The sequence below is a fragment of the Fukomys damarensis genome, unplaced genomic scaffold, assembly GCF_012274545.1.
Source record: "Fukomys damarensis isolate Sample0158 unplaced genomic scaffold, DMR_v1.0_HiC HiC_scaffold_37, whole genome shotgun sequence".
Lineage (NCBI taxonomy): Eukaryota > Metazoa > Chordata > Mammalia > Rodentia > Bathyergidae > Fukomys > Fukomys damarensis.
The window spans coordinates 42,419,227-42,431,381 of NW_022900949.1; the positions used below are offsets into that span (position 1 = coordinate 42,419,227).

At 51.7% G+C, this 12,155-nt stretch overlaps 1 protein-coding gene across 4 annotated transcripts; it reads left to right on the plus strand.

Annotated features, from left to right (window-relative positions):
* The first annotated feature begins 1,000 nt into the window (after nucleotides 1-1,000).
* Nucleotides 1,001-10,634, plus strand: Hemk1 (HemK methyltransferase family member 1). 4 transcript variants are annotated; one of them, XM_010615441.3, is made up of 12 exons: nucleotides 1,001-1,428; nucleotides 2,254-2,349; nucleotides 2,441-2,827; nucleotides 3,130-3,221; nucleotides 3,485-3,578; nucleotides 7,005-7,136; nucleotides 7,454-7,518; nucleotides 7,796-7,845; nucleotides 8,798-8,906; nucleotides 9,749-9,844; nucleotides 10,011-10,124; nucleotides 10,261-10,634. In XM_010615441.3, the coding sequence occupies exons 3-12, from the start codon at nucleotides 2,597-2,599 to the stop codon at nucleotides 10,295-10,297; spliced, it is 1,020 nt and encodes a 339-aa protein (XP_010613743.1). In that variant the 5' UTR covers nucleotides 1,001-1,428; nucleotides 2,254-2,349; nucleotides 2,441-2,596; the 3' UTR covers nucleotides 10,298-10,634. The 4 variants fall into 4 exon arrangements, with proteins under 4 accessions (XP_010613743.1, XP_010613745.1, XP_010613742.1 ...); XM_010615443.2 differs by having other exon boundaries at nucleotides 1,427-1,495; XM_010615440.1 differs by lacking the exon at nucleotides 1,001-1,428 and adding an exon at nucleotides 1,439-1,526.
* Nucleotides 10,635-12,155: the final 1,521 nt, after the last annotated feature.

The following is a 12,155-nucleotide window of genomic DNA, read 5'->3' on the forward strand; positions in this document are numbered from 1 at the left end:
GAGAGCGGCCTCTGGGGGATCCCCGGAGCTCCAGCGCCCGGCCTCGGACCCTCTCCGCGCCCCTGCCTCCGATTGGTTACCAGGCCTAGAGCCCACTCAGCATTGGCTCTCTCGTCTGTCATTTGGTTATGGCTCTGCCCCTAGCGGGAATAAACGGAAAGCCGGGTCTCTGGTCTTTGAGACCTTGCCTTAACCGGTTACTGAGCGGCCTCTGGGGGATCCCCGGAGCTCCAGCGCCCGGCCTCGGACCCTCTCCGCGCCCCTGCCTCCGATTGGTTACCAGGCCTAGAGCCCACTCAGCATTGGCTCTCTCGTCTGTCATTTGGTTATGGCTCTGCCCCTAGCGGGAATAAACGGAAAGCCGGGTCTCTGGTCTTTGAGACCTTGCCTTAACCGGTTACTGGAGGACCACAACACGGACTCCCGGCCAGCTGCACTTGCACGGAGGCAGACCCCTCTCCCCCAAGAAAACCCCAGACAACCACGCAGACATATAGAGGAAGCTCGGGAGAGCCCTGGACTGGGAGTCCTTTAGGCTGTACGACTATGACCTTGAGCAAGCTGTTTTCCCTCCCTATATCTCGGCCTCTGACTTCCTGCGGGGTGTGGGGTGAGGGCTCTTGGTAAATGACCCCAACCCTGGGTTAGAAATGGGGCTTAGAGGACGCACGGTGTTTATCCTGGTGGCATCGTCTGGCAGCTCAACCAGCGAGCTACCTGCATTCCTCACAGTCGCTCCATTTCAGCACTATCGTCGCAGGGGGAGGTCGGCACACACCCTCTTAAGGGCATGTTTTTAAGGAGCTAATGGAGATCGGGCGCAGCTAGGTACAAATGCATCTTGGGCTGGGAACCTGGAAACCACGTTTTTAGCAGTTGTTTGGGTGACAGTGATTATCAGTAAATTTTGGGAGGAGGTGTCGACAAGCCATACTTGCGAGACACTGCTATGGATTTTTTTAGAAGGAAACACCGGGGCCCAGAGACATCTGCGCACTTGGACAAAGCCATGCGAATGGCCAACAGAATTAGAATTCGAAACCAGTTTTCAGGCGTTCGGGTTTCAGGTGCTGGCTCCAAATCCTACAAGCAAGCAGTCTCAAGAGCCAGTCTCGAGTAAAATCACCGCCTGCCCCCTGCAGGCCACTGCGCTCAATCTGTTTGGGAGCCCTGGGCCCCGCCTCCAGGACTGGACCCCGCCCTCACGCCCTGTCCCGGCCTATTATTGGGTTACCCCCGCATGTCTCCCCAACTTGGTCCCTGAACGCCTGCTCCGGGCTGGAGTTTACCCCTGCGGTGACCTTAAGACCTCACATTCTCTAGAAATGTGTATCCCAGACACATCTCTAACTCAGTGGTGTTAGGAACCCCGGAGCTGGGCGACAGGGTTTGTCGGAGCTCTTTCTCAACTGCGCCGACCCGGAAGCGGTGAGTCCCAGGGACACTGCAAGCAGGCTACGCACGTCCGGGAGCCGTTCCACTAGCGGTATCCCGGGTAGGTGGGGGCGAGACAGCCCCTGTGGCAGGTATGCCTTGGAGGTGGGGATTGGGATGGGCGCGCCGTGCACAGTTGGGGAAACAGACTCAGAGAAAAGCTCGCCTTGTTCAGTAATAACCTGCAATGCTGGCTTCGGGCTTGGTTCTTCCCCGGGCGGCGCACAGATAGATGGGCAGAGTCGCCTCTTGTGTCCAGCAGACTCATGTCCATGTCCCTCCCGGGACCACCCTGGCTGGGTGAATCTGGGCATGTCGCGACAGCCAGTTTGTCTCTGAGGATGTGTTAATTAATGCTTGGTAAATACTAGTTTGCACCTTATTCTTTCTGGAAATAAAGGGGGCAGCTGGTTTTAAACCGTCAGTTAAACTTGTTTGTGACAATTTAAATATAACATTTAAAATTTAATCGGCAATTTATACTGTTTGGGCTTATGGGTTAAATTATTGGAAGAGTTTCAGCATCCAAATGACAGTGCATGCAAAATGATATAAACAAAGCTCCCAAGCAAGGCAGTCTCTTGCCACTGGTAATATTAGAGACTATAACTTGGGATACCTGCTGTGTGATGAGCTGGCTTCTGGGCCTCTGGCATTCATTGACCAATGCATCCCTCACCGTGGGGTCGGTATTGTAATTCTCCCACTTTATGGATGAGGAAAGTGAAAGTCGGAAATAATGACTTTCCCAAGGTCAAATACCCTGGGGCCAAACACGGGTCTGTCCTACTGCTAAACTTATGCCCTGTCCCACCTCAGGTTTATTTTAGCAGAGACTGAACTATAGAGAATGACCTTACTTCTGCCAAAAATGTGAAGAAAACATAAGTGGCCAAGACAAGAAGAATGAAATAGGTGGGTGAAGGTCTAGATGAAGTTGAGAAAGTGATAGTAAGAGCATGCCCTTTTCTTGACAACTCCTGCTTCTCCCTTCCATCCCCTTAAGGTGGCAACCATTTTGAGGACCAAAGCCATTTGGGAGCCTAACTAGAGTCTGTCACCTCTCATCTCCACACAACCAGACCACAGGCCATTTGCAGGACCTACTTCAGTGGCTGACATCACAAAGAAGACGTTGCACTCGGAAGCCTTTTCCTGAATCATGGGGCTTTGGAGACAAATGCTGCGGACTCTTCCATTTGGCCCCAGTGGGAGGAGGAGAGGCACCCAGGGCCGGGCCTTTGGCTTATGGCCACCCTGTCCACCTCTACCCAGGCTGTTGAATGCCACAGAGCTAGTCAGCCACTGGACAGGGATCTTTGAGAAGAGAGGCATCCCAGAGGCCCAAGTATCTAGTGAATACATCGTGGCTCATGTCCTTGGAGCCAAAACAGTTAAGTGCAGTGTTATCAGGAGTATACGAAGAGAGAGGTGGGAGAACCTTGGGGAAGAGACATCTGGATTTTTTCTCACTGAGTACTTAGCTGAGTTGGATGAAACTTCCTTTTTTGAAGTAATGTTCTAGGTAGGACTTAACTAGCTCTTCCAAAAAACTGTTACAGTATGTGCTGGATACTAGGAATTCAGGGATGACTGAAATAGCCAGTGGTGAACCCATTGCCATTATCCACATTGTCCTTGAATTGAGGCCCCTTGACCAGGGGAACCAGCTGTTCACATTCTCTCTTGGGATAGTTTCAGAGCTTGCAGCCAGTACTTCGAACCCAACCCCTGACTCCTCAACAACTGCTGTGCATTCAGGAGCTGTGTAGCTACCGATTGCAGAGGTGAGCACCCATGGGTTAGCCCTAAGGCCTCTTGTGGGTAGCACACAGCTTCCTCCAGCCCCACCAAGCTCATGGCCAGGGAGGAGAGAAGTGTCTAAAGACTAGGGAGGTGTTGGGGTGAGAGAGTAGCAAGAGGTGACCAAGGTGTAAATAGGAAGAAGGGACATGGCCTTGCTTGACAGCTTTGGCCACAAGTGGTATCCTTTACCTCAGGCTTGGTTCTGGCTTGGGCACCGATGACCACCTGGCTTCTCCCTGTGCAGGATGCCTGTGCAGTATATCCTTGGGGAGTGGGACTTTCAGGGGCTCAGTCTGAAGATGGCACCCCCAGTGTTCATTCCACGGCCTGAGACAGAGGTGAGTGTGCTCTCAGGACAAGACAGATGAGATGGAATTCAGTGTACTTGTCTTTCCCCAGTCTTCCTCCAGAGGGTGCTAGGACCTCATAATTACCATTCTCAGGGGCAGTGCCCTTCCAGACTGTGTCTCCTTGCAAACTGGGTTGGCTGGGGCCAAAACTACAGAGGACTCTTATTGGGCCCTGGTGACTGTCCCTTAAACCAGCAGTTCTAGAGAAGGGAGATGTAATAGGGGTGGCCAGGCATTGGTCCTGCAGAATTATGAGTGGATGTGGGCACTGGGTATCTTGCTGATCTAAGAGTTCACTATCCCTCCCTCAAGCCATCACCTAAGCTCTCTGAACTAACAGAGTACCCCAAATAGAGCTGTCCAAGTGTGAAGCCTATTCTTACAGTTGTCCTAGGAGCTACCCTGTGAACCCATGGCCCTCTCAATCTGTGAGAAACTAATGCCCTCTAGAAACTTCTTTAAAATTGTAAAAGAGACATGGAGAAAATTGTATATAAATTCCTGGAAGCCTGGTATGAGCTGTGTAACTGCAGGCAGATCACTGCCCCTTTTGAGTCCAGATGATGAACAGGTTGGGCCTTCAGACCAAGGAATCTGTGACTTGGGGTCCTCTTAGTTTACTGTCTGGTGCACTAAATATATACGTCAGTCCCTCAAATTGCAAGAACTGGACATGTGTGACCCAAACATGCTGCCTCTTGGTGAGGTAGCCTGATCCTGGGAGTGATGCTTTCTATGGTCCTCCTTGGTCTTCCTTCTTACTTTGTGGATAGCAGAGCTGACCAGCGAGAACAGACCAGGACTGGAGTGGGACAGTGCTGAGTAGGGCTGGCGGGAAAGCCAGATGGCACCAGGACCTGTGAAGGGTTGTTTCTAGAAAGATACCCAGGCACATAAACATTCCTGGGAAGAATCAGGCCCTTTCTACCAGCCCTATATAGGGTTCCAGACCCATTGCCACTCTTCCACAAAACCCTCTGACCCCTCTCATCACCCTATCATGTGGTTAGGAGACTGGATCTTCACCTCAGTGCCAGTGTTAGGGCAGGAACAGGAAATCTGAGGCCTTGATGAAGCCATAAGACTGGCAAGCAGGAGAATGTGGGGATAGCACTTAAGACTTTGGGGCCATCCCATCTAGGGTTGGCATCCAGAGCAGGATGTGACCTGCCACCTGCAGGCTTTTGGGAAACCACCCTGTATCCTCCCCACCCCCCAGACATGTGGCTTCTGATCAGGAGGTCACTTGACATCCTCTGAGGCTGCCAAGGGTTAGGGCATGGGAGGATGGCTCTCATAATGACCTTTGAGTCACTGCAGAATTGACCTGGCACCAGCCATGTGTCCTGGGCTTCTGAGTGTTGGGTGTAAGCTTTAATTTCCACATGGCCCCCCTTTCTAGGGTAGGTGTGAGCCAGGAAAGCAACTTTGCTGCAAGAGACAAGGAAGGGGGATGCTGTAGTTGGGAGGCAAGCCCTTACCTGACTGTATAGAGATTTCTGAGAAGTCACCAGGTTTGCCCCAACATGCAGCCACAGTGGGGCAGGGGTGCCTTACCAAGAACTCAAGAGGATGTGGCCTGTGGCAGGGAGTGGGGAGAAGGGTGTAGGGGAGTATGGTGACTGTTCTCTCCATCTACTGAGGGTAGTTTATGATGATGGGTGCAGAATTCTGAAGTACAAAGTCACAAGTGGCTTGTGGCCTGATGAGTTGGGGTTTCCCTGGGGGTGTCTCCTACATGGCAGCATGTATAGTAGGAAACCCAAGGCTGGGGTGTGAGCCGCCTGGCCCAGCCCAGTATGGTGAGGTTATGTGGGCACTGGGGGATTCAACACTATCTGCAACGTATTTGGGAGAGGCAGTGTTACCTTCCTGGGATCCTAATGGAGGGTGCATATGGCACTATTTCTGCTGAGGCCTTGGGTCATTCTCTTAGGGGAGTGTACAGTACATGTTGGGACAGTGGACAGCAGTTGCCCACTCCTTCCCTCCTGCCCACGTGCCCCTGTCCCTCCGACCCACCACACTCTTGAATTCTTTCTATATTCACCCAGAGGAGATGCCCAAGACCTGTGACCAGCTCAGCTTTCAGTGTCCCCCAGAGAGCCCCAGCTTCAGGCTGAGGGAGGGTCTCTGCTATTTGGGAAGAGGACCTTCTTTCTAGACCTCCTGGGGTGGTCACCACTGTGCCCCACAGATGGCTCCATAAACAAGATGAACCTCCTGTGATCTGGAGTAGGAGGGAGAAGGCCACTGGGGGGGCCTGTTCACATAGGTGTTATGGGGAGATCTCTGAAAGGTGGCTGGCCAGTGTGGCTGGTTGATGGGTCATCTTCCAGCTGTAGTAGGCAGTCTATAACCAAGAAACTGAGAGGCTCATACCCTGACACGTCTCCACCCTGCTGGAAGGGTACCTTTCAGAAGGGGCCACACTGCCTTTGCCTGCTCCATGACTGATTACTTGGGCCTCCACTCCACTGCTGGTTGGAAGTATTTTAGCACAGTAGCCACCCTCCACCCTTGCCCCTACCCTGTGTTGGCTTCAGTCCCTGTAGGCAGCAGGTGGCGAGTGAGATATAAAAACCTTTTGTATCCTTCCACTGCCAAGATGGATACAGTGCATCTCTTCCCACAACCATACACCCCTTTCCCATGTTCTGTGTATGCCACAGGAACTTTCAGATAGAGGACCTAGATGGGACTGTGTCCTTGCCCCATGGAGAGCATTATGTCCCTTTGTTTAAGAGTTGCTCTGAGGACCTCCCAAATTTAGCTCCATGAGGAAGCTAGGGACAGACTAGTACCTAACTTCCTTCCTCCCTGCCTCCTTCCCTCCCTTCCTTCCTTTCCTTCTCCCTTTCCCTCCCCTCCTCTCCCTGGCAAGTGCTATACTATTGAGCTGTACCCACAGCCTGCAGCCTTTGATTCTGGAGCACTGTGAGGCATAGACCAGGTGAGGCTTTGACCTTTGGGCCTCAGTTTCCTCATGAGCCAGTTGTGAGGATCCAACAGATTAATACAAGGGAGCTGGGTCAGGCACAGAGAGACTTCCAGGAGCCATCAGGTATAGCTCTTAGCATTTCTGTGAGCACAAAACAGGAGAACATCTGGGAAGGGTTCTGCTGGGATTTATTTTGCACATACCATACGCCAGGTGTGGGATCAGTGCTTTGTGAACTTGGCTTATCCCCCATAGAGAGGGTTGTGCTCAACTATGCTGAGTTTTACAGATGAGAAAACAGAGGCATTAAAAGGCAGGGAGACCTGCCCAAAGTTCCAACCGACATGAGGTCAACCAGGCTTTGGGCAAACCCCTTTCTAACATTCACTCAGGCTAATTGGTTGTGGGTTTCTGCCAAGAACCCCAAGAGCCAGGTGGACACCAGCTCTGATCCAGACTCGTTTGCCTCACAGGAACTGGTAGAATGGGTACTGGAGGAGATGAGCCAGAGGCCCCATGTAATAGGACAAGATGGCCCCCGCATTCTGGAGGTGGGCTGTGGATCAGGAGCCATCTCCCTCAGCCTGTTGACCCAGCTCCCTGAGGTAAGCTCCTCTTCACTCTACAGCTGTACTCTGCCCAAACTGACACGCACTGCCCCTCAAGAACCCTTTCCCCACATTCCTCTGCTAGAAGCACTTGAGAGAAGGTGACCAGATGTGGAAGGATGAGGTAGTTCTGGCCCAATGTAGTACAGCCTCCAGCTCTCATCCCAATCTGTCTGTCTAGGCTCTGGCCATAGAAAAGAAAACACTGTTGCAAGTTCCATCTTCCTCTGATGGGAAATGCAGGTGGGAGATGCATCTCCTTGGATGGGACCTGCTTCTCCCAGCACTCTGCCTTTCATTTGTTCTTCGAGCAGAGCCAAGTCATTGCTGTGGATAAAGAGGAAGCCGCCATCAGTCTGACTTCTGAGAATGCTCAGAGGTAGGTGGGCTGGGGAGCCAGAGGACAAGCATGAGGGAATTGGACCTTGGGGCCTGAACTTGACCTTTATTTACTGTCAAACCCACCAGTGTCTGATTTCTGCTGCAGACAAGGGAGATGTAATAGGGGTGGTCTGGCATTGGTCCTGTAGGATTATGAGTAGATGTAAGCACTGGCTATCTTGCTGGTCTAAGGGCTCACTATCCCTCCTCATCCTTGTAGCCAAGGGTAAGGATATATCCCCCTCATACTCTCTCCCTCCTCTCCATCTCTTCAGGCTTCAGTTACAGGACAGGATTTGGACTATCCTCCTCGATGTGACCTCAGGTACTCTTTCCCACCCATTTTCCTTTGATTGGGCATGCTGGCTTAGGTGCTGCTGGGTGGACAAAGCACCTGCAGAGATGGAGGGAGGGTTTCCCAATAGTTGGATGCACACAGGCCATCTCAGACCAGTCCGTGCTGAGGATGGACAAGTTGCTGCTGCCTCCTTGGCTGATGTGATCCAGGAGGGGACCAGTCACAGGATTTTTCTTACCTTCTTAAATCCCCATAACTAATGAGTTTTATTATGGCTTACTTGTTGACAAGAGATAAATGGAGGCTTAAGAAAGAGCCCATGGGACAAAAATCTTGAGTGCCCTCCCTACCCTCTCCCAATCTAGGAAGAGGTAGCCCAGAACTCCATGGCCCAGCTTCAACTTTCGCAGTGTCCTCAGGTTTCCAGCACTGGTGCTGGCTCTGTCACATTACCATGGGGTCTTTAGCCTCATGTGCTTCCTCCATGGTGCATGATACAGGTGATATAGTACCTGGCACAAAGTGGGACCAAGAAACAGCTGCCAAGCATTTTCTGGCTGAGGCTGGGTCTGCCCTACCTGCATTCTCAGACCGTATGTCTGTAAGGCAGAGTGTGTCAATTCCAGTGGTGTTGAAGAGGAAAGAGGCTTTTGCTTTGCCCAGGCAACCATGGAGAGTTTCGTGGAGGTCGTACTTGAGGTAAATATTGTTTAATGAGCTTTTGTCAGAAAAGAGAAAGAGCAAGGACATCTAGGGCCTCTAGGTAGAAATCTTCCTGTTAGAGCATGCATATCCCTGGTCATTCTACTGGCTTGGGAACTCTGGGCACTAATCTTTAAGTGTGGCCTATTAGGTCTGGAGACAGGCCCAAGATGTGGCTTCAGCAGAGAGACTACCCAAGGAACATGGTGTCAGGTGAAGCTACCATCGCTTTTTCTTGATGAACTAGTTATGCTGTGTGTCTCCTTTTTGACCTCAGAAGAGAGCTGGACACATCTTCTACCGTGGGGCTCTGTGGACCTGGTTGTCAGCAACCCTCCGTATGTCTTTCACCAGGACATGGAGCAGCTGGCTGCAGAGATCCGCAGGTTTTGAGTGGGGCAGGCCTCAGAAAGCCTAGTGGGATTGGGCTGCCCTGGAGGACCACACTGGTGGGTGGGGTGGTTTTCAGCCAAGAGTGGCAGTGGTATTGAGAGGTACTCTGCTTAGAGCCCACAGTCCTACTTAGATTCAGCTTCTCTCTTCATGTTTCCCACTTGAGACTCCTCTCTAAGCCTCACTTTCCTGCCTCTGAAGGGGAATGAACAGTACTTTCCAGGGCCATGGGGAAAGCTCAGTGACACTGGACACCATGAGGGCTCATAGAAGGAATTGAGTGTGTGCTATTTTATAGAGGATAGGTCTAGAGAGGGGTGGTGCTTGTTTAAGGTCCTATGGGGACAGAATGGGAAAGCTAAAATTAAAACCCTCCTGCTGACTGCATAAGCCATCCTGCTTTTACCTGAGCTGAGGATCAGGGAAGCCGAGGAGCACCTGAATGGGAGCAGTAGTGTGGGTCAGAGTACTAGTCCCCCATTCTGGATTCTCAGAGGTAGTTCTCGGAGGATCTGGATCTCCCAAATCAAAACCCCCGTTGTGAGTACCCTGTTAAGGGGAGACCCTTATGTCCTGGGCCAGGCTGTAATGGGATTCAGCAACATGCTGGGCACTGCCTGGTGGGGATGCTGCCCACAGTAGGTTGGGATGTAGGAGCTGCCTTCCATTTGGGGGGACTACCTCCTCTGGGTCCCCGCACTTGCCTCTCAGCCCAGAGTCTGAGTTTCAGGGAACCCTGCCTTGTGGAAGCCTTGCCTGGATCTCCTACTTTTCAGGCGTATGCTCCCCAGTCCCCCACCAATCAGGTCTCACCCCTTGCCATTTATCCATTCAGCTATGAAGATCCAGTGGCCCTGGATGGTGGGGATGAGGGCATGGACATCATTACTGACATCTTGACCCTGGCACCTCGACTTCTGAAGGACTCTGGGTATGATAGAACAGGTTTCCTGGGTGTGTCCCCACCTTTTCTGCTCCCAGTGCGTACTGGGTACATCCTGGCAGTCATTCTGCCTCCACCTCTCCCAGCCTAGGTAACCCATAACTGCAAGTCCTGGCCCTACCCAATTGAGCTGACCCATTTCCCCCCCATATAGAAGTATCTTCTTGGAAGTGGACCCAAGGCACCCAGAGCTTGTCAGTAATTGGCTTCAAAGTCAGCCTGATTTGTACCTCAATCTTGTGGCTGTGCGCAAGGACTTCTATGGGAAGTAAGTCCCGACCCACCCACTGTTCAATGGCCATAGTGGTCCTTCCCCTGTCCAGTTGTGGGATGAGTGCTCTTCTTGCCCACTGCACATGCCCTGGAGCTCTGGCGCTAACCAGCTCTCATTCCTGTCTCCTCAGGCCCCGGTTCCTGCATGTACAGAGGTCTGGGCCATAGTGTGGTCCCCAGCCTGCCTGAGTGCCTGGCTGACCCTTCTTGGAGTGATGGATGGTGCTTTCTAGAACCCCAGGTGCTTGCAGCACTCCCATGGTTTTGTGATTCCTTATGATGCACACTTCTGAGAGACTTGGAAACAAGGATTGGGGTGTCCTTCCTGGGCAGCAAAAAAGCATCCACAGTTTGACTTAGAAGCTGTGCAGACTCATGTTTCCAGTCTAGCTCCATTACATCACTGTGACTGAGGACAGGTTGCTCCATGTTCTTTTTTGTGGAATTGCTGTACAGGTTCTGGGAAATGTGGACATTGAAGCATCAAGAAACTGACAAGTAGCAACCCAGTGTTCTTTTGGTTTTTTGTTTTGTTTTGTTTTAGTATATGTGCTGCTGGTTTATGGGTCCCTGACTCCTCTAATTCCTGGACAGTGCAAGGGTGAGATTTTCTTTCTGCCCCAGCAAGGCTGACAAGTTCCCTGCTTGGTTGGGGCATGGCACTCACTCCTCTCCTTGTACCATAGGGCCCTGGACTGAGAGCCCCTCCTAGGATTGACTAGAACTCCACCAGCCAGTGCCCTTGCACAGTTCCCTGACTGGGCCCAGGCTCTGACCATGGTTTCAGGAGGGGATGGGGCTGAGGAGTCTCAGCCCACAATTCTGGAGTTGTATGCTCATAGCCACCTAACTGAAAACTTGAGCCAGTGCACCTGAACAGGGCTTTGATTTACCTTTATTCCTGTAGCTTTTATTGGTTGATTAATCAGTTGGTTTTTTGAGATAGAATCTCACTATGGCTGGCTTTGAACTCACTATGTAGCCCAGGCTGGCCTCAAACTCTTGGTGATCCTCCTGCCTCAGCCTCCCGATTGTACTACCTCAACTGGGATTACAGGGGTGTGCCTTTTAGCTAAACATCCCTCCCAGGTTAACCTTAGTGTTTCATTTTACTCATTTCTTTCTGGTTGAGCCAGAGAGAGTGAGAAGGCAAGACAGTGAATACCAAGTTGAGACCTTCCCTCCAGCTCTAGTCTCTGCAGATTCATGTCCATGTTGGTAGCAATGGGAAACCTCTAGGTTGGTGACTGCTGGCGTAAGGCTGCATCAGGTTAATTCCTAAGGAGCATGACAGACCAACAGACCCTCCTCCCTACAACTTGGCACTTTTAGGCCTGACCTAAATGCATTAGCCAGAGGCAGTGTGTCTGGTGGGCAGCATCCTGGGCTGGAGCTGGGATGACTGAGTTCCAGGGCTATGTCTTACAGTGGACCACAGGCAACTCCTTTTCCTGTGAAGGAGGAGCTGGTTCTTCTGAGTCTAAGGGCAATGCAAAGTGGCACCTTTCTTTTACTTGTAGTAAGCTAAGCAGAGGGTGCATGCTGGTAGCTGAATATCTGTTGTCCAGACAGATAGTCCAAGGCACAAACAGAAGATGTGACCTGTCCAAGGGCCCAGGATAGGATGGCCAGGTGGAGACAGGAAGTTAGGTCTCTACCTTAGGAGAGGTATTATATTGCTGGAGTTATGCCCACTCTGAGTGTCACCCACTGCTATGGTGGGGAGCACATTTGCCTTGGCAGAGGCCAGGCTGCAAGTCCCAGAGCCCTAGTATCTGACATGTGGCACCCAAAAGAGTATAATGGAGAATGACAGTGTAGGGATAGCTGGGGTCAGTGGAGCAGGAGCCACCCTTTGGTCTAACTTTTTTCCCAGAAAAATGTGAGGCCTGGCTCTGCTGGAGATAAGGTCCAAGCCAAACAAGGCAAGGCCTCAGGCCTGTTGTCATTGACTTGATTGGGCCCTGGAACTACACCATCCAGAGTTCAGGTCCTGGAATCTCCTCACCAAGAAGTGATCTTGGAC